Genomic DNA, 25,362 nt, shown 5'->3' with positions numbered 1-25,362 from the left:
GGGGCATTTTTCGCAAAATCCGCCCCCGTATGGTAAAAGTGAAAGTATATTGACATCACAACATCATCAAATATTAATTCTTGTACACCTCAGACAACTTAAAAATAAAATTGGCGAGGAAAAGTGAGAAATAAGGTTGAAAACAATGGATTATCCTATTGGGCTTTGTGCAGGCCAATATGGCGCCAAAAAGGACCCCCCACAAAGGGAAGGAGGGGTCTGAAAATTTGAACCCCATCGTTTTTGGTCTAAGGGGACCCTATTGAAGCCAAAACAACCAAAAAATCAATTTTGGCACGCTAGTCCTACGGGATGACACACCATACCCCACTATTAAAGTGATTGGTTAACATTGGTTTGACTTTTAAAAAATCTGAGCTAGAAGGTCACACTTGTCACCTGTGTCTGTGATATGTTACAAAAATAAAGCCCAGAAAAAATTTTGTTCAAAAATAATTATTTCGTGCTTCAAAAATTGAAATATAAAGTGACCGGAAACACAATCTTAATTTCATCCCATACACTTATGTGTAGTATTTAGGCGTCTATAAGACGCATATTTACAAAATCGGGGTTCACCTTGTAGTTTTAGCTTTTCATTCTCAATAATGGTTGTTTTCAGGGTTTATTAGTTCTAATACATGCACTTGTACACATGTTTCATCTTGGTTTGAGAATTTTTTAAATCGGCTGCTCACAAAGTTAAACAATACTTGCAATCAACACATCAATTTCAGAACAAGATTCTTGAGTGTTTCAGAAAAATATAAATAGACCCTGAATCAAAGCATGAACCTCATAAAATGATATCACTGCATTTAGATTTGCTTAAAGTAATCTCAATATTTCAGAAAATAATTCATAAAATTTATCTCATAAGTAATTTCACTTACAACTCAAGAGCACCATAAAACAATTTGACAGACAAACCTTAAAGGAATATCAGATATATATATTTGTTTAGACTGGAAGCGCTATTAAAGTAATCAGTTATAAACTATTGCCCCTCCAGTAGAGAGTTTTCAACTACAGTTTTTATGCGCTCATCACTTCGTGAACCCCACCACAAAATGCACTCCTTTATTCTTTAGTGTTGAATGTTCAGTGAGCCCAGAGAAACTAACTTCATTGCATGCAATATTTTATCACCTGACTTCACAATTAAATATCTATAAATATGACACAACTTGAACATAAATATATTCAATATCTGGTGGGGTTCACATCACTTTACATTGAGTAGCCAAGTTTCTACACCAAGCAGAGTGCTTATTTAGAGAGCAAAGCAAAGTTGATTTATATTTACCGGTACTTGTCAATTCTATTCTAATACCACACAGGATAAAAATGGTTTGGTCTACTATGAATTTGGTCTATCTGCTTTTCGTCTACACTAAACTTGGTTCAAAACCCACTTACTCCAATTATCATTTGATCTAGAGCCAAGATGGCCTAATTTCCATTTTATCCACTTATATGGTGGCGTTTTAATTTGTCAAATGAAAAAATTGGTTCGTACTTGCTGAACTAACCATACAGATTAGGCAGATGTACATGTACTAAGAGGATGTGAGATGAATCATGTACAACCCAAATGGAAATTAGACAAAATGATTAATGAACTAAATGGCAACCAGAACAAATTGTTAGTAAACTGGTTGTAGACAGACTACAGTGCATCCCACAAAAAAGGAAATCCTTTTTCAGAGCTAGATTTTACCACTACTACACGTTTTTACTGTGAATTTGATACTTATGGTAAGAGTGGAAACTCATCTTTAATCTGAGACAAACAGCTTAGCAAATCATTCATGCACTGCAGATTACAAACAATAAATATTGAGGCCTATCAGTAACGATTTGCACCATGAATCATGTGTGAATCTGAATCCACTCACATTTCAGGGATCAGTGAGAGAAACTTAACAAAGAATACAAAAAATGCTAATGAGCCAGTCATCAAATAAGCACGGTCACCGTATCGCGAACCGATCTTGTTCAAATTTTCTGCGCAACCTGATTTTGACATCAAAATTTCAAACTCCTGTAGCTCATTAATACGTGAAGTGTTCGTCACATGTGAGGCATCAAAATGTAGAGGAATAATTGAATTGCATGACAATGTAAATAAAATATCACTATTAATTTGCCTTTGATGTAAAAAGGTGAAGCAATCCAGATTCCTTTTTTCTGGGACACACCGCAGAATTTGATGAAATGAGATGACAATGGAAGTAGACAAAGCTGGTCTAGACCATATGACAATTTACAGTGTACCTTTTCTAACCAGACATGTATTTACAGAAGTGAAATAGAAAGAGTTAAGTACTAGAGAGTAGACTGAATAGACCGCAAGGCGACAGATGAGCGCGCTACATGCAAAAAATTGGGTATCATATTTGGGAGGCAAGTTAAATCAATGATCTAACATAATAAGTAGATACATCTAGGTAATTATCAATCTAGATATATAAGTTGACAGTGGATCTGGAGGTCAGATGACGTCTCACAGTTCCCCTAACTTCCTGTGGCAGGATAAGCATTATCACTTTAAATGTATTAAAGGTATATATTCAAACAAAGAGAGTTGACAAAATTATAATCAACATCCATGATAAATCAAGATGGCTGTTTCAGTCTGAGCCTGACACGACTATTTCTCATTCCTCGTGATTGGGGGAATTCAAGAACAAATACTCAGGGATTCTCACTGAAAATTGTTATAAGCTACTCAAATCCTTGCATCTGATTTGCTCAGAACAAAATTCGTCAGTGAAATTGCTGAAAGGATACTTCACGAAATACTCCTCAGGAGCTCATTCTTAGTCGGAAATACTATTTCCTGACAGAAAGCCAGCTGATAAGAATTGCCGTAGGTCCAGGTCTATTGTCTTAGGGCCTGGTCTAGGTCTGACATCAGTTCCAGCAGACATCCCATGGACCAGGCCTGCGTAGGGCAGCTATCTCTGCAGGGGGCCCCGTTCTTATTGGTCAGCTCAGGCAGCCCTCGCCATGGCGACACCATGATCTCCTCGTGGTGACGGATAAGGGTCTTGCGGATGGACTGCACGGTGCTTTCAAACGTATCGGCTGGAGCATCAGGAAGAACACGAGCGAAATGAAGTTTAGCTCGTAGGAAATATCCAAGCGGCCACACCCATTCCTACAGGATTTAACGAGAAAGAGATTGTAAAGCTGGTATTGTATTAGCTGGGCTAATAATGTCAATTATCCTGAAGACAGACAGTCTACTTACCCAAAACGCCAAGTTTTCTCTCCTGCTCCACAACTCCACTTGCCTAGTCGAGCCAGCTTTATCATATCTCTCCATGTCTTGGAACTACTAAAGCTTCTCTACCGTTTCTGGTTTACAGTCCTTTAAAGAACTACACTCATTTATGAAAAAAAATACTCTACCATCTAACCTTCTACATTCTAGCCCTTCCATTTCACTTTTCTTAGTCCTTCTACAACTCACCACATGGTGTACTATAAACCACTCCTCTGATTGTCCATACCACCTTACAGATCTTCATCCCATTTCAATTCAATAATTTATCTACAATACTGCAATTCTCTGCAGTTTAACAAGTGGAATGCCTCTTGCCGTCTCACCTGCATCATGCGATTCAACATAGCAGCATTGCTGACTTTGAAAACTACTATAAATCGCACAAGATGTTCAGTGACACTTGGTTACTCTTATTTCCACGTTTTATGAACTAGACCAATACACTTACAGAGATAGGATGGTAGTTCAACAAATACCCTCAAAGTGGCCAAAATTCATTGACCTCACATGACCTTTGACCTTGATCATGTGACCTGAAACTTGCACAGGATAATCAATAATACTTGATTACTCTTATGTCCAAGTTTCAAAAGTCAGATCAATAAACTTGCAAAGTTATGATGGTAATTCAACAGATACCCCCACTCTGGCCAAAGTTCATTGACCTTTTACCTTGGTCATGTGACCTAAAATGCCCACAGGATGTTCAGTGATACTTGATTACTCTTATGTCCAAGATTTATGAATTAGACCAACATACTTTTAAAGTTATGATGGTAATTCAACAAATACCCCCAATTCGGCCTAAGTTCATTGACCCTAAATGGCCTTTGACCTTGATCATGTGACCTGAAACTTGCGCAGGATGTTCAGTGATACTACCCCCAAATCGGCCAAAGTTCATTGACCCTAAATGACCTTTGACCTTGGTCATATGACATGAAACTCAAGCAGGATGTTTGGTGATACATGATTGACCTTATGTCCAAGTTTAATGAACTAGGTTCATATATTTTCTAAGTTATGATGACATTTATAAAAACTTAACCTCAGGTTAAGATTTTGATGTTGATTCCCCCAACATGGTCTAAGTTCATTGACCCTAAATGACCTTTGACCTTGGTCATGTGACATGAAACTCTAATAGGATGTTCAGTAATACTTGATTAACCTTATGGCAAAGTTTTATGAACTAGGTCCATATACTTTCTAAGTTATGATGTCATTTCAAAAACTTAACCTCAGGTTAAGATTTGATGTTGACGCCGCCGCCGTCGGAAAAGTGGCGCCTATAGTCTCACTCTGCTATGCATGTGAGACAAAAACAAGCCAATTTCAAAACAATACAAAATTCATGTCTGTTTGAATTCTCTAGAAATGTATAATTTTTCTGCTGCTTGATGCCTTCTCACATTGCAAACTTTAATTATCACAGAGGATTGGAGGTAGCAACGATTCAACGATTACCACACTTCTGTGAAATTGCCGTGTAAAGTGATAATCGAATATAATGTTTTATTTCCAATTTATCTAACGCCCATTCGTCAAATTACCAACTTGTCTACTATCATTTGGTCTACCATCAGTTTGTCCACTATCCATATGGTCTAATTGCCTATTTGTCCACTCACCATTTCGTCTAATAACTAGTTGGTCCAATAGCCACTTAGTCCATATACCATTTGGACTAATTCGACTTAGTGTTAATTGTGCAAAACAATTGAAAATTAAATGGATATCAGACAAACTGGTTACAAGAAAAAATGGTCATAGACGAAGAGATGATTGGACCAAATGGTTGTTAGACGAAATGTTGATGGATAAAATGGCATAATAGACTGCATGAAAATAATCCATGTGATTTGTGGACGAATTGGCAAATTAACAGGATAATTCACATGAATTTAAGTTCATGTCAGGCTTTCACATGAACAACTTGACTTAAGTCAATACTTAAGTCAATACTTAGAACCTTGATAAATAACTCGGAATGTGGGGACTTACCGGTCCTTGGTGGTAATTCCAACCTCTAGCAGTCTTTTTGTTAGGACCGTCATAGGCATTATCATAGACTCCTTCATATGCCCAGTCACTGAAAACAAACAGTAATAAGGATTGGGATAATTACCATGACGATATATTGTGAATGATGACAATGACGACGATGATGATGATGATGTTGATGAGATGAAGGTGATTATGATTATGAAGATGATTATGATGATGATAACAATGATGATGGTGATGATGACGACGATGATGACAACGATGAAGATGATGATGATATGACAATGATGATGATGATGATGGTGGTGGCGGTGGTGGTGGTGATGATGGTGATGATGATGATGGTGATGATGGTGATAATGATGATGATGAAGATGATAATTATGATGATGGTAATGATAATGATGATGATAATAATGATAAGAAAGGATGATGACAATGATCATGATGATGAGGAGGATGAGGATGGTGATGATTACAGTGATGGTGATCAAAAAAATGTCCATTGAAATGACGATACCATAAATGGCTATACATGTACATATGTAGCAATGATTCATTTAAAAATGGCATGCTTTGTCACATACCAACAAGGTCCGATATCACTTGCTTGACATGATTCCAATTAGATAAAGTATGAAGTAATAAAACATTAAATCTAAGTTTGGATTCAAAGGTCAGAGTTTTCCACTGTGTCTTACATAAGGAATGGTTTCAGCAATCTTTCCCTACTAACTCTCACATGTTTGTTTTGCTCTGGTTATGGTAGGAGGGGGCAGACCGAAAGCATCGCCTGTAGTTTCCTCCATCCCTATTGCAGCCACAAATGCCCCTTTACATCCTAAAAACATTCTTCCTGATGGAGACTGTTTTCTTAAAAACTGCGCCAATAAGGCACAAGAATTTCTGAGAATTTCTTTTTCTACAATTACTTCTACATTGACCCCACAAGAAAGTCCAATAAACAATATCATACAAGCTATATGTGCACCTTGAGCACCTAGCAAGGTGGATACGTGCCATATACAAATCCTATGTTATTATACACATGTAATTATATGCATACAATGTCTCAATATCAACTTTGTTGTGCATTACCGAACTGTGTGATGTAAACCAAATAAATTGCCCATGAATAAAATAAACAGTTCCAAATTAGTCAAATAATAGCCTCAAAAGAGGAAGTAAAAAGCCTTCAAAATGAATAATAATTCCCTACCCTGGGTCCAATGTTTTCATTCCTAGAGGGCCAAGTAGCTCCTTCTGTAGCAGACTCAATGCCGTCCATGCATTACTGGGTGTGAAAAGCTCTGGAGCCTGAGAAAATGATTATAACAGGGAAGATGCATATAATAAATGTTTGATCATTCATATTCACATAAACACAGGTCATTTACAATATAGTAAAATGCAACGCAATCATATGGGCATTTTCACGGTAACTGACATTACATGGCACAACTTTACACACTTTTCATTGTGTGTTTTAAGCAAACTCCCATCATTTGTTGTTTTAGTGATAATCATACACACAATGAAATGTGTGTGAAATTGTGCCGTGTAACGTCAGTTACCATGAAAATGCCCATATACATATTGATCCAAATAAAATACATCTAAAGAATTATTTTTGCTTCTAATGATAACAGTCATATAATTGATGCTTTTTTTATCAAAATAGTATTATATAAACAAATATAACAAATTTCTTCCAAAAATAATTTCAAAAATTCATATTAATTTCTTTTTAAAAATTAACATACAGAGGAAATCAAGTTTGGTACTGAATTTTTTTGTAAGGAATAATTGTTAGGAATGCTATACACTGTATCAAGAATATTATTTACACCAAACATAATATTCTAGGAGCTTTATTTAGTGAATCAGAGCAAAAAAAGAGTAAAATTTGCAGTATTGATATACATGAAATAAGATATATAAATTTAGTGAAATTTAGCTATGCAATTGCATTGTTCGTGTCATTTTCTACCAGCACACAATTTTTATGGCAATCACCGGATCTACGGCCAAGATGGGGGGGGGGTCTCGGGTCAAAGAAGACATTCCACTCTTACTATTAGTGTCAAATCTGTTCCTTTAATAATAATTTTTAATGATTTAAATTTTTTCCAGAAAATGGTTTCCTTTTTTAATTCTGGGATGCCCTGTAAATGCGAAACACTGTCCTCTAACTCACCACCACCATCGCGATTGGGAAGTTGGGTCTCAGCTGATAGTCCGCCCAAAACTGTGTTGCTCCAACACTATCCTTGTACATACCACGTCTGTTGATAAGCTTATTGGCCGTCTTACTCGCATCGGATGCTATCCAGAAATGCTTCTCAAAGTTAGCCTGGAGCTTGTGGTCCCACTCCCAGTACGTTAACTTACTTTGCTTTCCTGTAATGAAATAAAAACAAGTGGAATGCCTCTGGCCGTCTCACCTGCATCACGCGGTTCAATATAGCAGCAGTGCTGACTTTGCATACTACTCTAACTCGCACAAGATGTTCAGTGATACATGGTTACTCTTATGTCCTCTTTTTATGAACTAGACCAATAAACTTACAGAGATATGATGGTTATTCAATAAAAAACCCCAACATGGCCAAAGTTCATTGACCTTACATGACCTTTGACCTTGATCATGTGACCTGAAACTGGAACAGGATGTTCAGTGATACTTGATTACTCTTATGTACAAGTTTCATGAATCAGATCCATAAACTTTCAAAGTTATGACGGTAATTCAACAGATACACCCAATTCGGCTAAAGTTCATTGACCTTTGACCTTGGACATGTGACCTGAAACACGCACAGGATGTTCAGTGATACTTGGTTACTCTAATGTCCAAGTTTAACGAACTAGACCAATAAACTTTCAAAGTTATGATGGTAATTCAACAGATACCCCCGATTCGGCCAAAGTTCATTGACCCTAAATGACCTTTGACCTTAATCATGAGACCTGAAACTTGCACAAAATGTTCAGTGATGCTTGATTACTATTATGTCCAAGTTTCATGAATCAGATCCATAAACTTTCAAAGTTATGATGGGAATTCAACAGATATCCCCAATTCGGCCAAAGTTCATTGACCCTAAATGACCTTTGACCTTGATCATGTGACCTGAAACTTGCACAAAATGTTCAGTGATGCTTGATTACTATTATGTCCAAGTTTCATGAATCAGATCCATAAACTTTCAAAGTTATGATGGGAATTCAACAGATATCCCCAATTCGTCCAAAGTTCATTGACCCTAAATGACCTTTGACCTTGGTCATGTGACGTGAAACTCATGCAGGATGTTTATTGATACTTGATTAACCTTATGTCCAAGTTTCATGAACTAGGTCCATATATTTTCTAAGTTATGATGACATTTCAAAAACTTAACCTCAGGTTAAGATTTCGATGTTGATTCCTCCAACATGGTCTAAGTTCATTGACCCTAAATGACCTTTGACCTTGGTCATGTGACATGAAACTCTAATAGGATGTTCAGTAATACTTGATTAACCTTATGGCCAAGTTTTATTAACTAGGTCCATATACTTTCTAAGTTATGATGTCATTTCAAAAACTTAACCTCAGGTTAAGATTTGATGTTGACGCCGCCGCCGCCGTCGCCGTCGGAAAAGCGGCGCCTATAGTCTCACTTTGCTTCGCAGGTGAGACAATAAAAACTGAAATTCCAATTCACATTTAAATTTAAATCTAAATTTTAAAATGGCTAATATGCAAAAATTAAAATTCAAAATCAGATTCAAATTCAAATCCAAATTCATTTCAAAAAGAGTATATATAGTGCAAAATAATTACATAGATGTATGATTACATTTGATATTATCATTACAAAGAAATACACAAAAAAAATTGTAGACTATTCATGATAAATATTTTGAATAATCATATATGTGAAATATAAAAAAAGAAATGTATTTAGTGATTGACAGGTTTAAAAAGTTATAATGGCCTGTTGCGTTTGGAAATTGCTGAACGGTCTACACCCGCTTTGCCTACTTTCCACTTGTTCTCATCCACGTGGTCTTATTTCTATTTAGCTATTTCCAGTTAGGCTATATCCACTTTGTCTAATACCAACTTGGCCTATATGATTAGATACACTGTTAATGATACAACTTTTTATTTCACAATGCAAAATGTAATAAATAGACAAGGAATATTGGTATAAAATTTCATGATGATATTTAATTGAGATCATTATCACGATCACCAGAGCCATGATTATGATCGATATCACCACCTTCATCACAATCATCATCAGAGATGCCAACTTTTGGAAATCAGAATTAGGGAGGATTTGCAACTGCCACCAAATTATGTGCGCGTGCGCACATCTCGAGCGCGGAGCGCTCGCGCTCGACCCTTGCGGCCGGGGTCCAGGGCCCGCCTTAGGGCCCTGGAAGCTCTGGGTTTCTAGATGCTCTCTGGTGCAATCTGACCCTTATTTTGGGGCATTTCACATGTTTTCAAATAAAAATTGTTCCCACTTTTTTAACATAAAAAATATCAAATATGCATTCTTACATGTAAAAAAAATGAAAGGACAAAATAAGTAACTGTTCAACAATAATAATTAATAAGGAGGAATTATCACTATCGGCTATAGGTAGGTTATGTTCCACTATAAATCCAGTAAAGGTCCCTTGCTTGGTGAAATAAAGTCAACAGGGTACTAGTGGAGCTCGAAGATCTTGTCTTCGTAATGTCCGTAGGCCTATGCTGTTTGCTCCGGCTCCCGAACGGTGCTTCCGAATATCAATATCATCACGACCTCCGTACTCAACTGAAATGTCCACGCTGCAAGTTGCGCAAAATGCATGGTAAATTCCTCTTTCCGACCTCCGAATACACAGGTACTGGAGACTGTATTCAGTCTTATACTTTTGAGACCATTTCTTGGTCTTCTTTTGTTGATTTTCCGCCATTTCGTGTCAATATCAACCCATCAATACGCCAAAATCACACACCGATATTCCACCGCACGACTCGACAAATCCAGTGGCCGCGAGCGCACACGCCTCGCGAAGCTAGCCGGGCCTACCGGCCTGGTGCACAGTGGATTCCCGTTGGGCATATCACATGCACCAGCTTTTCGCTGCTCCTTATTTGTCTACCTTTAACACACAGAATTTAGTAGCAGCGAACGTAATGGAGTTAATACATGCTAAAGTTAGCAGACGATACATGTCCTTCCAATCCAATTTGATCAATTAAAAAAAATCGTAATTTCGGGAGGATAAGGATGGTAATCGTAAGGGCGGGAGTTGGGATGAATTTTCGGGAGCCTCCCGATGAAATCGGGAGGGTTGGCATCTCTGCATCATCATCACCATCATCATCACCATCATCATCATCACCATCATCATCACAATCATCATCATCATCGCTATCATCATCATCACCATCATCATCACAATCATCATCACCATCATCGCTATCATCACCATCAAAATCACCACCACCATTAGCATCATCATAAACAGTAGCTGCAGCTTTATCATCATCACCATCATAACCATCATCATCATCACCATCATCACCATCATCATAACCATCATAATCATCCGCATCATCATTTTCATCATTATCATCCTCATCATCATCATCATCATCACTAACACCACCACCACCACTACCACCATTATCATCATCATCACCATCATCATCATCATCATCGTCATCATCGTCATCATCGTCATCATCATCATCATCACCACCATCATCATCATCACCAACATTATCATCATCAGCATCATCATCATGACAATCAGCATCATCATCACCATCGTCGTCATCATCATCATCACCGCCATCAGCAGCAGCAGTATAATTAGCATCATCATCATCACAATCATAATCAACACCTTAGTCAACATTGACATCATCATCACCAATCATTATCAGCATCACCACCATCATCATGACCTAGTCATCCTCAGTATCACCACTATCAACACCACCACCACTACCAACCCTTCCATCACCAAAAAAAACCCACCAACACTTCCTCAAAACTGCCATCATCTCCAGTTCACTCATCACCACCACTCCCATCATCATTTCTGAGAAATCCTAACCCACCTTCTATCCTCACAGTGACCCCATCATGGGGGAATTTCCCTTCTTTATGAAGCGCCGTAAGCCACCTCACTGCTGCCTTGCATAGACCAACTATCTCTACTGGAGATCCATCCCTGCAGAGATTAAAGACATCACTTAACATTAGAAATTTATAATTAAAAACAATACCAAACATTGATGTTTGTTGCATTTGATATGGTTCATGATAATGTGGGGGCGTTGTGGTCTAGCGGTTATGACTCTAATCTCTCAATCAGATGGACATGGGTTCGAATCCTAGCCACGGCGTAATTTCCTTTAGCAAGAAATTTATCCACATGGTGCTGCACTCAACCCAGGTGAGGTGAATGGGTGCCAGGCAGGATTAATTCCTTGAATGCATGAGCGCTAAAAGGCAGCTCAAGCTACTGTAAGCCTGGCTCACATCTTTGAATTTTGGACTTGTGCTCTGCTGTGCATTGTCTGCAGACATGCCAAGTCTAGTTCCGTAATATGATTTTTTTTTATATTTGTATGAAGTTCTGTAGTGTGAATTTATTTCCAACATCCACAACTGAGCGCAACCAAAATCCATACAAGCACAAAAAAGTGGCAAGAAGCAAATGCAAGCAAAGACACACAGGGATGAGCAAGGTTACTGCTCAATTTCCCTCGATTTACCTTGCTATAGTTGCATGAACCTCAAAGTGCACTCTGACAAGCTTGTACATAAAAGTGTGAGGGCAACTGATTACATGTATTTCACTGCGTAGCATGCTGCGTTAGGCTTCATATTTGCTGCTTTCGGCTAACGCAGCAAATATGCAGCTTATAATGCAAAGGTGCATGAGAGCCAGGCTGAACACATGTAGATTGTGGAAATAAAATTTGGATGATGTTTCCAGTCACTTTCCTTTTCCCTTTTCAAAGCACATAATGATTTTCCAGTGCAATTTTTTAAAGGTTTGATTTAAAATTTATTAAAGACATTGTTGACTCACCTGGGAGTAGCAGGAATCCCTCTGTTGCCTCCAAGCTCAGAATCTCCAACCTTGTCCATCCATGTCCCACAATTCCACTCACTTCCTCCGAACGGAAAGCCAGTATTATGATCCACACCATGCGTTACATTGAACCCTATGAAAGAAAATGTAGAGGAAATAGAAGTTGTCTGAGAAATCTAAATTTGTCTTAAACTTTGGTAAAATTTAAATAATGCAGATGATCATCTATGATTTTAAAACTACAAAAGTGTAGCAAATGTTAAATCTTTTTAAACATCTGTTGATTCTCTGTGAAAATTTGAATTTCACAGTTTATATTCAGCCTCCTCTCCCTACAATGTATACATTTATCTTGAAAAGAGGATCTTACAATATCAGCTTCAAGCAAAAATTATGTTGTTTGTCCAATCCATGCTAGCAAAATGGTATTATGAAAAATAGAGTTTTAAAAATGCTATTCATTTTTGTTGGGATGTAATTTAATATAAAATCGTAAAACATGTCCACTGAAAACTTTTTTTTTAATATCAAATCATTTGCTTCATACCAATTTTCAAATACAAGTAATCATTTATATAATGCACTGACAATTTGGTAAAGGTACAAACATTTTTTTGGGCAGGAAGGATTTACAAAAGTTTAAGATTGGCTTTTAATAACCAAGTTAAAACATAAGAAAAAAAATAAGTCAAACATTTATCGATTAATGAATAAGTAAATCAATCATTTGCAAATTATTCAATCAATAATTAATCATTCATTGAGTCATCTATCCATCTATCACTCACTCCACCATCGTATATACCTTGATCTGTCATATTCCTGTCTAGCCCTTGCCCAGCATGCCTCTCTCTATAGCTCACTCCCTCAGCATGTCTCTGCATTGCTTCTTGTATTACTTCACTCAGTGGTTGGTCCTATAAAACAAAACATTTTTTTATAAGGTCTATAAATTCAATTCAACACGCATTTACTACATTCTCACTTAAAAGTATACACAATACAAAATATGAGAAATTATTAACAAGCCAAGCCATAAATGATTTTCCATACTTCCCGAGTTATCATTTTCAATATTTTATATTTTGTGACACTATTTTGTAAGAATATATTTCAGGATAGTTTTAATGTAGTCCCCTCTCCTGGCTGCTATTGCTTCAAAGTTTATCAACAGAGACAAAGGGGGAAAAATAACAATTTACAAGATAGAAATGACAATGCATACATGTACTTCAGATAAAGAAACTGCTTCAATATTTTTTTGAAGGAATCAACTAACTCACTTTCAATTACATCTTTAAGGGTGGAGTTCCATATTATAGGGAAACTCTGTCATACAGATTTCATTATATTATTAGTTGAACAGGCCATAAGTGAAACAATAATTAAAACAGGTATTGTGTTCATGAATTTGGTGATTGAGAGTAAACATTTCATGATCATTAGGTCAACAAGTGCCAAAACTCCTGAGGAAGTTCAATAAAAATTGTCACTCTAGAACATATACACAAATATCAAGCAATACAAGTGCACAGGAGTTAGAGTCAGCATACATGTTTACATACAATATTACAAGGTATGGTGCAAAATAGCTCTTTTTTATTCTTTTCCTTTTTTCAGCTCTGAATTCATACTGTTTGAACTGCATTCCTGTCATATTTTCATAACAAACTAGGAACTATTCGTACTCACCACAAAGCCAGGAGGGTGTGGGTCGGCATCGTCCGAAGGGAAGATCCTTGAGATGGGGGCTTCCAGGATGGAGATGCCATCCTTGACTGTCTTGGTATAGAGCTGGATGCAGTAGAGCCAGAACCAGACCGCATCCCTGCAGTTAAACCGGGCGTGGTCCCCGCCTCCCAGGAGGTTTGGGATGAGCCCATGACGCAGGGTGCCGGCAAAGGCAAGAATCAGGTGTCTGCGGTGCAAGGAAAATGGGAGGAAGATGTACATGTATTAACCGATATTATAAAATGGATGAGAAAATTCCTGCAATCTGATTGGTTGAGAGCTGCATGCATGATATCCCGATAATCTAAACGATATCCACTGTAAACAAGCTATCGTCCGAAAAGGTCATTGTCATCGCGTATGACGTACTGTTACGCTTGTTTACGTCAAATTGCAAAAAGACAAAATTCTGAATTTTCGATCAAGGCAAAATGAATCAAATAAAGAATGCAAAATGATCTGTAAGTACAAATACGGTACCGTAATTGTTATAGGGATTAAAACTGCCTGCATACTCGTTAGTTTAGAAGTCCACACGTATGATCTAACGTTAGATCTACTGCCCTGGGCTGGCTGTGCACAGCCAATTCTCCACTGCAGGCCAAGGCAGCCTGGCCCCCGGTGCGGCCCGGGCATACACACACAGCTATTGGAGGTCTGAGGCTGCCTCATACTAGTCATAGATACTATAGATCTAGTCAATGCAAAGCTGTATCTGGCATTTTGGATATAATAATGCCTTTGTGCCAACATATTATCAAGTTAGGCATACATATTTATGTTGTCCAAGGTTATCAAAGGGTCTGCATTACATTTTGGAATTTTCATGCATCCAGTAATAAATCATGCGTCGGTAAAAAAAATCATGTGTCCGGTAAATTGACTTAACTTACTTTGCCTCATCAGCCCTTCCTGTGACGAGTAGCAATCCCGGGAGTGCGATGAACGTATCCCTTCCCCAGCATCGCATGAAACCACTGGAGAAATGAGGGAGCCCTGCCGACATGGTTGACGCCCTCTGCACGTACTTCCCGGTCTCCTCGTCCAGACCTGTCGGTACGCCCTCTAGTGACGGCGACATGACAGGCAGGGGAGAGGTTTTCACAATACCACACATCTGTACCGAGCCAAGAGCGAGGGATCGAACGAAGGAGGATCCGTCTAATACAAATCTATATTAAAGAGACAAGAGGCACTTATATGTATTAGTCAAATTTGTTAGAGGTCAAGAAGTTGGCCAAAAGTTGGTGAGATATCGGAGTCATGTCTTTCCACATAAATTTTCTTTGCTAAATCTCCACTTTCAGCAAAGATAAAACAATGTAGAATGTGGAAATGCTGTTATAAAAGACGCTGCATGTGCAGCAGTGCTGACTTTGAAAACTACTATTAAATAATTATTCACTAAAAACACCATTCATATAATGATAAAATACTACATTCATTGACAAATGAACTAGGTCCATATACTTTCTAAGTTATGCTGTCATTTCAAAAACTTAACCTCAGGTTAAAATTTGGTGTTGAAGCCGCCGCCGCCGTCGGAAAAGCGGCGCCTACAGTCTCATTCTGCTATGCAGGTGAGACAAAAACAAGACAAAACAGGAATAATACAATCATATATCAGGAAAGCCAGAGGTGAATATCAACAACTCATTAAGACTAAATATGAGTCTTTCTTACGAGCTCATTTTCTTCCAGGCCAAGTCGAGGATGACCGTGTAAGCTCCAACCATGATGGCATCAAAATAGCACGGTATGAGGTAGCGTGGGATCTGAGTGAGTGGTGTGAATGCTTTCTCAAACCATAAACCAAGCTGAAACAAAGAAAAAAACACATTTAAATAGTTATGGATTTGACCGCAAAGAGGAAGAGTCATGTACATGTGCCATTAGTAGCCTATAATCCTTTGGCAAGACGTCAATAGACACATCGCCAGTCTCCACCAATGAAGGGGTAAGAAATGAAAGTCTATGTGGTACGTCTAACGATTTGAAAACTCTTTGATGGAATGTTCCCCACGGAGTGGAAAAGGAGCATTTCGTGTCGTTGCAGGAACGCCCTTAGCACCACACTTACTTGCATTGCACGCGCGCAGAAACACAGTTAGTAGCGCACATGAGGATATTGCGTGAGGGCGTTTCTGCACCGGTGAGGTGCACGGAAGGTGTGGTGCAAAAGGCGTTCCTGCACTGACACAATGACTTATTGTGTACGGGGAAACCATGAATTCTTGATCAGGGTAATTCAATATACATGTACAGTAAAACATAAGTTTCGTTTTGATGTACTCCAAACTACATACTACTAGAAAAGCTAAAGTGATCCTGACCAACGAGAACCATGCTCTCCATAAATATAATTTGATGAGATCAGGAAAAACGTCTTGGATCTCTTCCCTGCAGAACCTCATGGTTCGTAAATTCTTTTGTTCATGTTTCAATCCATACATTTAATAGTCATACTTAAAATTATATTACCCCCCCTCTCCTGCCTTTATCTTAATTTTTCTTATCTTTGTTCATTCATTTGACAATGTTTACAGATATGCATAGTGTAAACTTTGTGTGTATCGTGATATTTCAAATTATTTTGTGCAAACAAGTTGAATCTCCATTTATACCTGATTGCATTATGGACAATAAAAATATCTGAATTCATATAAAGTGGAATATTATTTATCAGTATTATTAGTAAACTGGCATTGACAACTCTGAAAAAGCTGTGTTCAATATCAGAAAAAAGTACAATTTTGATGGCCTTATGGTTTCGTGTAAGATACATTTACCAAATCTCATGAAGTCACTCTTTTCCACCTCTTCGCTTCTGATTAATTGGTTAAGTTGTGAACCTTTTAACTAAAGAATTCTGTCATACCACAACTTAGTGCAGGAATCACATATTTCCAGTATGTTTATGCAAGGAACTTGCTCCTTGGTTTATGGTTAAGTTCTACCTGTTTAGTAGCAGGGTTTAACTTGAGTCTGTTAGCCACATAGCCTGGCATCCAGTCACCTTGCCTCAGGTTTTCACACATAGGATGGCCCAGGTCGTTCTTACTTCTGATATCTACTAGCAATGACATGAACCCTACAAGAAAGAGAAACACAAAGGCCCAAATTCACAAACGTGGTTTTGAAAACCCACGGTTGAGTCCATGGTTTATGCAAATTTCCTGTATAAATTACGCATAATTTACTGCGTATCGGGCGCATGAATAAAACATGTCCAATGCTGATGCGCGCTTTTGTCAGTGCGCCAAATTGATGCCTGTTACCATGGTTAGAAACGCTATTTTATTTATGAGTCCACTGTTTGAAGAGTGGACTCATGAATAAAATAGCGTTGATAACCACGGCAACTGGCGTCAATTTGGCGCACTGTGACAAAAGCACGCATCAGGATTGGACATTTTTCATACGTACTAAATTAAGCGTAATTTATATAGTAACTCTGCATAAACCGTGGACTCAACCGTGGGTTTTCAAAACCACCTTTGTGAATTTTGGCCAAAGACATTCACGTGACTGGAGTATCATCACTGGGTGTTAAAACGTTGTATCTAAATATTTGAAAATGTTGAGGGCAGCTAAAAAAAGCTGTATCTTAGAAATCGTAAATTGCCGATTCGTTTATTACCAACTTGTCCACTCCCCACATGGTCTGCCTTCATTTAGTCTAATGCCATTCCGTCCATCAACCTTTGTCTTACCACCATTTGGTCCAATCATCACTTTGTCTAAGCACTGGTTCGTCTATGACCATTTCGTCTCATAACCAGTTGGTTTAATCTCTTTTTTATTTTCATTCATTTTGCCCAATTAATACTTAGTCCACTTAGACCCAAATGGTATATAGACTAAATTTCTATTGGACCAACTGGTTATTAGAGGAAATGGTGAATGGAAGAAATGACAACTACACCATGTAGACAGTGGACGAACTGATGGTAAACCAAATGATAGTAGACAAGTTGGTAATTTGACAAATTGGAAATAAACCCTCAGAAATGTGGTTATAGTGGCAAACTCATTCCTGTATGATGGGATGTCCAAACTTCGCTGACTTTTCAAAAATATTCATAAAATATACAAAACCAATTCAAGAAATAGTTACCACATTGACAGCTGTCACAGTGGAAGTGAGATTGTATTCACTTATTTTGTTTCTATGGATACAGGAGGAAAGTAGAAGTGCCATCGTGTGGTGTTGTATAGGGGTGTGTGTGAAGATGAGTAATAGGAGATAAAGAAGAGATTAAATTTCGAGTGTGAAAGGGTCTTCACATTATGACATGTGTGCACTAGGTGTGACCAAGGTTAATCTTTATAGTGTGAAAGTGGTTTGTCTACAATATTGGAGCTAGTTTGAATACATACCTCATTTCTTTCAGCCGAGGAAAGGCTTTTCAAAGTAAATTCTTAGTTTTATTCAGCCCAGGATGGGCATTGTTTGAAGGAAATATCCAGGTGGTTAAATACAAATTAAATTTAATCATGCTCCTTGCACTGGGCAAGTAGTAAGGATTTTTGAGACAGACACACCTAGCCTATAGAGGAGACAGGTACCTTTTCCAAGGGCCTCTTTGACTTTTTTTCGACATGAGTTTCTCTACATGAGTTATTAATTTCAAGAGTTTATTTTCAAGTGATTTCAAGGCAAAAGGAAAGACCTGCAATTGTAATGACAGGCAAATTCTTCATTACGATGAATTTTCTCAAGCATTTATAAAGAGCACCAACGGTGAGTTAATTCTCATAATTATCTTGAGATTTGGAAGTAATTAAATAAATGTGTATGTTTCTAAGTGTGACAATAAAACAGGTCACGATAAAGCTTTAATTGAAATGTATTAATTAAGTAATTATATTGAGTAAAGTCTTATCTTTGAACTTTGAACAATGTGTCACTTTAAGTCAGAATCTTGGAAGTCTTAAGATAGAAGAACTTTGTAAGAATGGATACAAATATGAGAGTATTAAAGATGAACTGCATTATTTGTGTGAACCATTTTAGATAGATTATTAGTTAATCAAGAACCGCATAGTAGAAATTGTTTATGAAATCTATTTTTAGATGGCACGTAGTCTGGGGCAGGAGACACACCCCATCCAACTCTGATCCAACTACCAGTAAACTCAGCACTCAGGAGTCATGTACGATCATCACGACACAGCTTCGTCTTAACTACATAAAGGATTCTCAACGTCAAATCTTCAAGCGGTGACGTATGACATTTGATCAATTGAGAGAGTGACACAACTATGAAACATTTGGAACGATTTTGAGCGGTGTCATTTTGAGAGACTATAAATCCATCTTAGTTTGTGAGAGTTATAATGCGGTTCCTTTTTCAAGTTTAAAAAGGTTCATTTCGTAAATCAGTTTATTGTTATATATTTTTTTTTAGGTTTGTACTCTGGTATATTATAAAGTCATAGAAGAATAGTAAAACAAACTTTGGATTGATGTTTGTTTGTAATCTGGTGTATTGAGAAGAAAAGGGTAGCAAGACAAGACTTATGAATAATTACATCAGTATTGGTGATAGAACATAGATCTTTTGAGTCTGTTAGTTTTTTTTGTTTATCTTTGATGAGTGAATTTGCAAAGTATAGTTATTTTCATGTGACAACGGCAAGATCCTAAACTATAAAATCATGGACAAAAATGTACAGTAGGTCATAAGGTTTCGCTGGTTTCGGGATCTCAAAATTCTATTCCGATCGGCAAATGCGCGCTGTGCTTGAAAACCGTTCTGTAAAAGTGTGACCTAACTTCGCAGACCGAAGTTTATGTGGACATTTAAACAAAAACTCAAACTAAAAAAGTGACATGTTTATATCAGATTGACGGCAAAATGCTATAGAATCGGTTAGTACCACTTTTAACTCACAGTTTTGATGATTTCTGCTTGCAAAATGGTGATATCATAATGCTTGTTGAGAATATTAGATTTTTTCAAAACGGGCGCTAACAGTGACAAATTTGCCGATCTTTTGTCAACATTTTCATGAATACTGAACTCATCCTTAAGAAACTTACACCAAAGGATAATTTGGGGTCGCTTTTCATGTTGATGGTGTCAGATTTTAAGGATATTGGCTGGTTTTTAAGATAATGACTGTCCGGGAAGTATGGACACGCGTGAAGTTTGGACTCACTGCCATACACAACTACACCTTGGTAAATGAAGCAGGCTAGATCACAACTCTAAAATCAAGCTTTTTCTGAGTTGTCCTTAAAACTATTTATTTTAAAAGTTTAATCACCGAGCGATGACATAGCATGTGAAGTTTCTTAATCATTGTAATCAATTTCACCAAAGTTTGGCATTTCTTAGCGCAAGGTACATGTACATGTATATCATATGCCAAAATAAAAATGAGATTTAGAGAACTGTCAAACTCTCTTTAAACCTCCTGGGAGTGTTATACAAAAAATATAATCAATGATTGTTACTAACTGTTGTTATAAGCTACTGAAAATCCTTGTACTTGATTGGTTGAAAGCAAAATAGTCAGTGAAAATAACAAAAAGAACATTTTCATGAAACAAAAATAGGGAGTGGGACGAACAAAAAGGATTGTTTTATGGTATTGCCCAAATGCAAATATACCTTGCAATCCGCAGTAGACAAGCTTGCCAAAGTTTGGGATGTCGTAGGTCGCCGACCCCTTCCCATCATCCCTTTCCTCGTTATCACACCTGTAGAGGACATGGTTCATATCCGTCAGGGAGAGCTTCTGTGCCAGGGTATGGAAGCTGGAGTTGTTGGACGCCATGGGACTGGAACCACTGAGGGTTCGCACACGGTAGCCAAACTGAGCGATGCAGGACCGGAGGGAAGAGAGAGCTGCTCGAGCAGACGGGTGGGGGACAACTCTGAAAAATAGAAAAGTCAGTAACACCACTGAATAACTTCTTATGGCAATGTTTTTAAATAAGCCAGTGCCATATTTTCTATATCTGAATAAGATTCGAAAGTTGTCAGCACTGACAAATTGTCATTATCAGATAGTTACCACAATTAAAGTCATCTGCGGTTGTCAGCCGGTCAAAACCATGGATGATTGTATATGATATCAACAACTTTTCAGACAGTAAATGTAGATGGAACCCCTCCTCCTCCCTCCAGAGCATTTCATGAAGCAAATAGTTGATAATATCGCTGATTATCGATAAAACCAGCTTCAAGTCCTTGGATCTGATTGGCTGAGACCAAAGTGGTTTGTGACACTCTCCCCTATCTCCCGATCTTGGGTTTATTTCCAATTCGTCCAATTGCCAACTCGTCTACTATCATTTGATCTACTATCAGTTTGTCCACTATCCACATGGTCTAATTACCATTTCTCCACTCACCATTTCATCTATCAATTGGTCCAACAGACATTAAGTTCATATACCATTTGGTCTAATTGGACTAAAATTAATTGGAAGAAAGGAATGAAAATAAAATAGATATTAGACCAACTGGTTATGGGACGTGACGGTCATAGACAAACTGGTGACTAGACGAAGTGATGATTGGACCAAATGGTTGTTAGACAAAAGTGTTCATGAACAGAATGGCATTAGACTAAATTAAGATAGACCGTGTGGTGAGTGGACGAGTTGGCAGTGGACAAATTTGCAAGTTATCCAGATCTTTTGTTCTCTACAGACTCACTTGAAAGCAATGACACTGCCTGGTGGGAAGTTGATAAAGTCTATTTCCTGAAGAGAAGCCTGTGCCTGACTACCATGCTGCAGAAGCTCACACACCTCACTGTTGAGGAGTGTGACGTGGGTCTGCATCTGGACACCATAGTTTGAGAGTCCGGTGATGTGTGTGGAGGAGGACGGGGCACTCTCCCTCTCCTGCTCCACCAGCCTTGCCTCTAAAATGATCTCTTCCACAGAACCTGAACAGATGTGAGAAAGAATAATAATAATAATAATAACAGCATTATCGGCATAATCGCCCAGGGTAGCCGCTTCAGTTCCGAGAACTGATCTCCCAGCATGCCAAGCTATTATTAGAATGTTATATCACGAAGCCCAGCCTTGTAATGATATCATATACAGCGCCGCTATATATATTACAAAGCGCTTATATAGTCCCCTACATGTAATTTATACAATATAGAAAACAGAATTCACAAAATTCCAAAAGAATAGTCTTTGAAAACCCCAAAATATAATGAAAACTTATACAGAGAAAATCATAAAAATCAAAGCAGACTCAATGAAACACAATTGAGCAGAACAGAACCCCCCCCCATGTTTACAGACTAAGGACAATACCCTCTCTCCTCTATGTTCAATCTCATTCCAATGCTTCGTAGTGCCGCTCCAGAAACGATGCAAGCTACTACAAAGATTGCCACCTCACCAGCAAAACCTTACCAAGTAACAAGTTTTCATGATTGTGGATGAAAGAACATTTTCTATTAAAACAAACCATGCACAAGTGAAAATTTGCCCATCAAACATTTTCAGTGTTTAGCATGTGTTTTGCAAGACTGATCTTGGATAGAAACTGACATTTTTCTACAAGTTTCATTCTCAAAGGACAAGTCCACCCCAATAAAAAGTTGGTTTGAATAAAAGGAGAAAAATTCATCAAACACAACACTGAAAATTTCATCAAAATTGGTTGTTAAATAAGAAAGTTGTGACATTAAAGTTTTGCTTTAATTTCACAAAACATTTACATGTAATAGTGAGTGAGTGACATCATCAACTCTCTCATTTGCATATCACTGAGTTGTGCATATAACTGTTTTGTGAAAAATAAGCAAAACTTAAAAATACCATAACTTTCTTATTTTACATCTGATTTTGATGAAATGTTCAGTGTTATGTTCGTTTGATTTTTCTCTATCCATTCAAATCGACATTTTCCTAGGGTGGACTTGACCTTTAACAATGGGTCTTACCAGGTATGCACAGCGGTGGTATATGGCCTGTGTACTTTGCATTGTGAGGATGTTTGAAAGCCGTCCGGGCGACAAGGATGACAGAAAGATGTGATATTGGGCAGTGACGTGTGACAGCTACAATGTTCTCATCCACCTGATCTACGTACACCTGAGAGGGGGGAGAAGAATTGGAATAGTGGTTACCTTACCTAGGGGCCCGTTGCATAATGAGTTGCGATCAAAGGCAACTAAAAATAAATCAAACACAATTTGATTTTCGACCAATGGAATGCGCATATTAGGGGCATGCAATTTATTTATTTTTTTTTTTAAAGGCAGTTAAAGGACAAGTCCACCCCAACAAAAACTTGATTTGAATAAAAAGAGAAAAATTCAACAAGCACAACAATGAAAATTTCATCAAAATTGGATGTAAAATAAAAGAGTTATGGCATTTTAAAGTTTCGCTTATTTTCAACAAAATAGTTATATGAACGAGCCAGTTACATCCAAATTAGAGAGTTGATGACATCACTCACTCACTATTTCTTTTGTATTTTATTATATGAAATATGAAATATTTTGATTTTCTCCCTAAACACGTGGAATTCCATTATTTTAACATTTTGTGCTTCAGGCAAGGAGGTCCTAATTGTCAAATTCGTAAAAATGGAAATATTGTATGATTCTAACAATAAAAACAAAAGAAATAGTGAGTGAGTGACATCATCGACTCTCTCATTTGGATGTAACTGGCTCGTTCATATAACTATTTTGTTGAAAATAAGCAAAACTTTGAAATGTCATAACTTTCTTATCTTACATCCGAATTTGATGAAATTTTCAGCATTGTGCTTGTCTAATTTTTCTCTATTGATTCAAATCAACATTTTTCTGAGGTGGACTTGACCTTTAAAGTCGATGGCATTTCTAGACTCATGATGCCTGCACATTTTTTTCTAAACTGACTGACTAGAACTTTACATGTAATTATCATTACCCTGGTAAATGGTTCCATCACTGTTCTACACATTAAGTGCACCATCTCCACTCCCTGGAAAGCATCCTCATTATAAGATGGAAAATTGTGATTTTTTTTTACCTGCTAAGAAAGCATGAATGCTTGTAAGCAAGCAACCAGAGGACCAACTGCTTAAGGTCCTCTTCGATGGACCTGGTGATGAGGATTAATGCCTTACCAAAGGGCACTAGCGCACCAAGTGGGAATCGAACCTCGGTCGCCGGAATCTGAAACCCCCTCTATCGATTGAGCTATCCCGCCTAAAGCTTACCTGAGTATATCCTTGATCTCCTAGGGTCTGATGAAGTTCATTCAAAGCCCTCTTGGCAGCGATGATACCATTTTCAAAGTTGACCTCCGAACTATCCTTGGGATTCTCGTTCCAAGAAGTGTAAAATCGCTTTTCATTCACAACGTGGATCTGAGGAAAGAAATGAAACCAAGGGAGACAAATTGGACTTCAGAGTACTCTCACTTAAAACGGCCATATTTGTAAGAAGAAAAAAAGCAACATCAATGAAATATGCTGCAATGAGCAAGGTTTGTTGCCATGTCAGTGCATAAATTAGCTCTTGTTAGGCATATTTGAAATCTCCCATTTAGAGTTCACTATGGTAAACAGAGCCTAAACTGGATTAGTCCAGTCCCTTTATTTTTTAATTCATTTCAAGATAAATAACAGTTGTGGTAACGATCTCAAAATTAATTTGAACAGAATCCAATGAAATTACCACCCAAGTGTTTCTATGTACAAATAAAAAATATAGTTCAAATGACTCTGGAACAAAAATGTATAATTGCTGAGAAATAAGCAAAATGAGCACAGAATTCCATTTTATGTCGGGTATTTTTCCGAAAAATATTAATAAATAATAAACTGTTCCACATATGCTTTTTTGTGTTAGTGATCATCAGAAATTACAGGTTTATAGCTAAGATTTCATGATCTCACAAAAATAATTCTATTTCAATGTACTAGATCTAGATCTGTGATAATATTGTGGCAATTAACCTTTATTTAAAGGACTTTCTCATGAAATAATCGTTTGCTGCAGCTACTTTCTTTTACCATTAATAATGATTTTCAGGCACTAGTTTTTCTTTGCAGCTTGATTTTTACTATCTATCACAAAAACATGTAAAATTATTATTTCATAAAATTGAACACCTATTTTAGGATTAATTATATGATTGAATTTACCTGTTCATACACAAGTTCATCGTATCCCCGAGTGGATCCTATTGCACAGCTTGCCATTGAAACCAGGGCAGCACTGGGTAAAAGATCATACACTGATCGGACCTG

General features: G+C 37.5%; 1 protein-coding gene across 1 annotated transcript in view; it reads right to left on the bottom strand.

Moving 5' to 3' along the window:
- Window positions 1-638: 638 nt before the first annotated feature.
- LOC121423566 (glycogen debranching enzyme-like) overlaps window positions 639-25,362 on the bottom strand; it is a 43,256-nt gene continuing 18,532 nt past the window's right edge. The window contains exons 12-27 of the mRNA XM_041618925.1: window positions 25,258-25,359; window positions 24,328-24,477; window positions 23,054-23,204; window positions 21,802-22,036; window positions 20,749-21,014; window positions 17,086-17,219; window positions 15,812-15,945; window positions 15,022-15,300; window positions 14,090-14,315; window positions 13,203-13,314; window positions 12,395-12,530; window positions 11,415-11,527; window positions 7,497-7,699; window positions 6,519-6,616; window positions 5,297-5,384; window positions 639-3,163 (exon numbers count right to left, since the gene is read on the bottom strand). Coding sequence (XP_041474859.1) covers window positions 2,885-3,163; window positions 5,297-5,384; window positions 6,519-6,616; window positions 7,497-7,699; window positions 11,415-11,527; window positions 12,395-12,530; window positions 13,203-13,314; window positions 14,090-14,315; window positions 15,022-15,300; window positions 15,812-15,945; window positions 17,086-17,219; window positions 20,749-21,014; window positions 21,802-22,036; window positions 23,054-23,204; window positions 24,328-24,477; window positions 25,258-25,359 — 2,706 coding nt within the window. The 3' untranslated portion in view covers window positions 639-2,884. The remainder of the gene's footprint in view (window positions 3,164-5,296; window positions 5,385-6,518; window positions 6,617-7,496; window positions 7,700-11,414; window positions 11,528-12,394; window positions 12,531-13,202; window positions 13,315-14,089; window positions 14,316-15,021; window positions 15,301-15,811; window positions 15,946-17,085; window positions 17,220-20,748; window positions 21,015-21,801; window positions 22,037-23,053; window positions 23,205-24,327; window positions 24,478-25,257; window positions 25,360-25,362) is intronic.

Source organism: Lytechinus variegatus, chromosome 11, assembly GCF_018143015.1.
Source record: "Lytechinus variegatus isolate NC3 chromosome 11, Lvar_3.0, whole genome shotgun sequence".
NCBI lineage: Eukaryota > Metazoa > Echinodermata > Echinoidea > Temnopleuroida > Toxopneustidae > Lytechinus > Lytechinus variegatus.
Note: the sequence above shows the minus strand (reverse complement) of the source record. Positions and strands in the feature narration are given on the sequence as shown.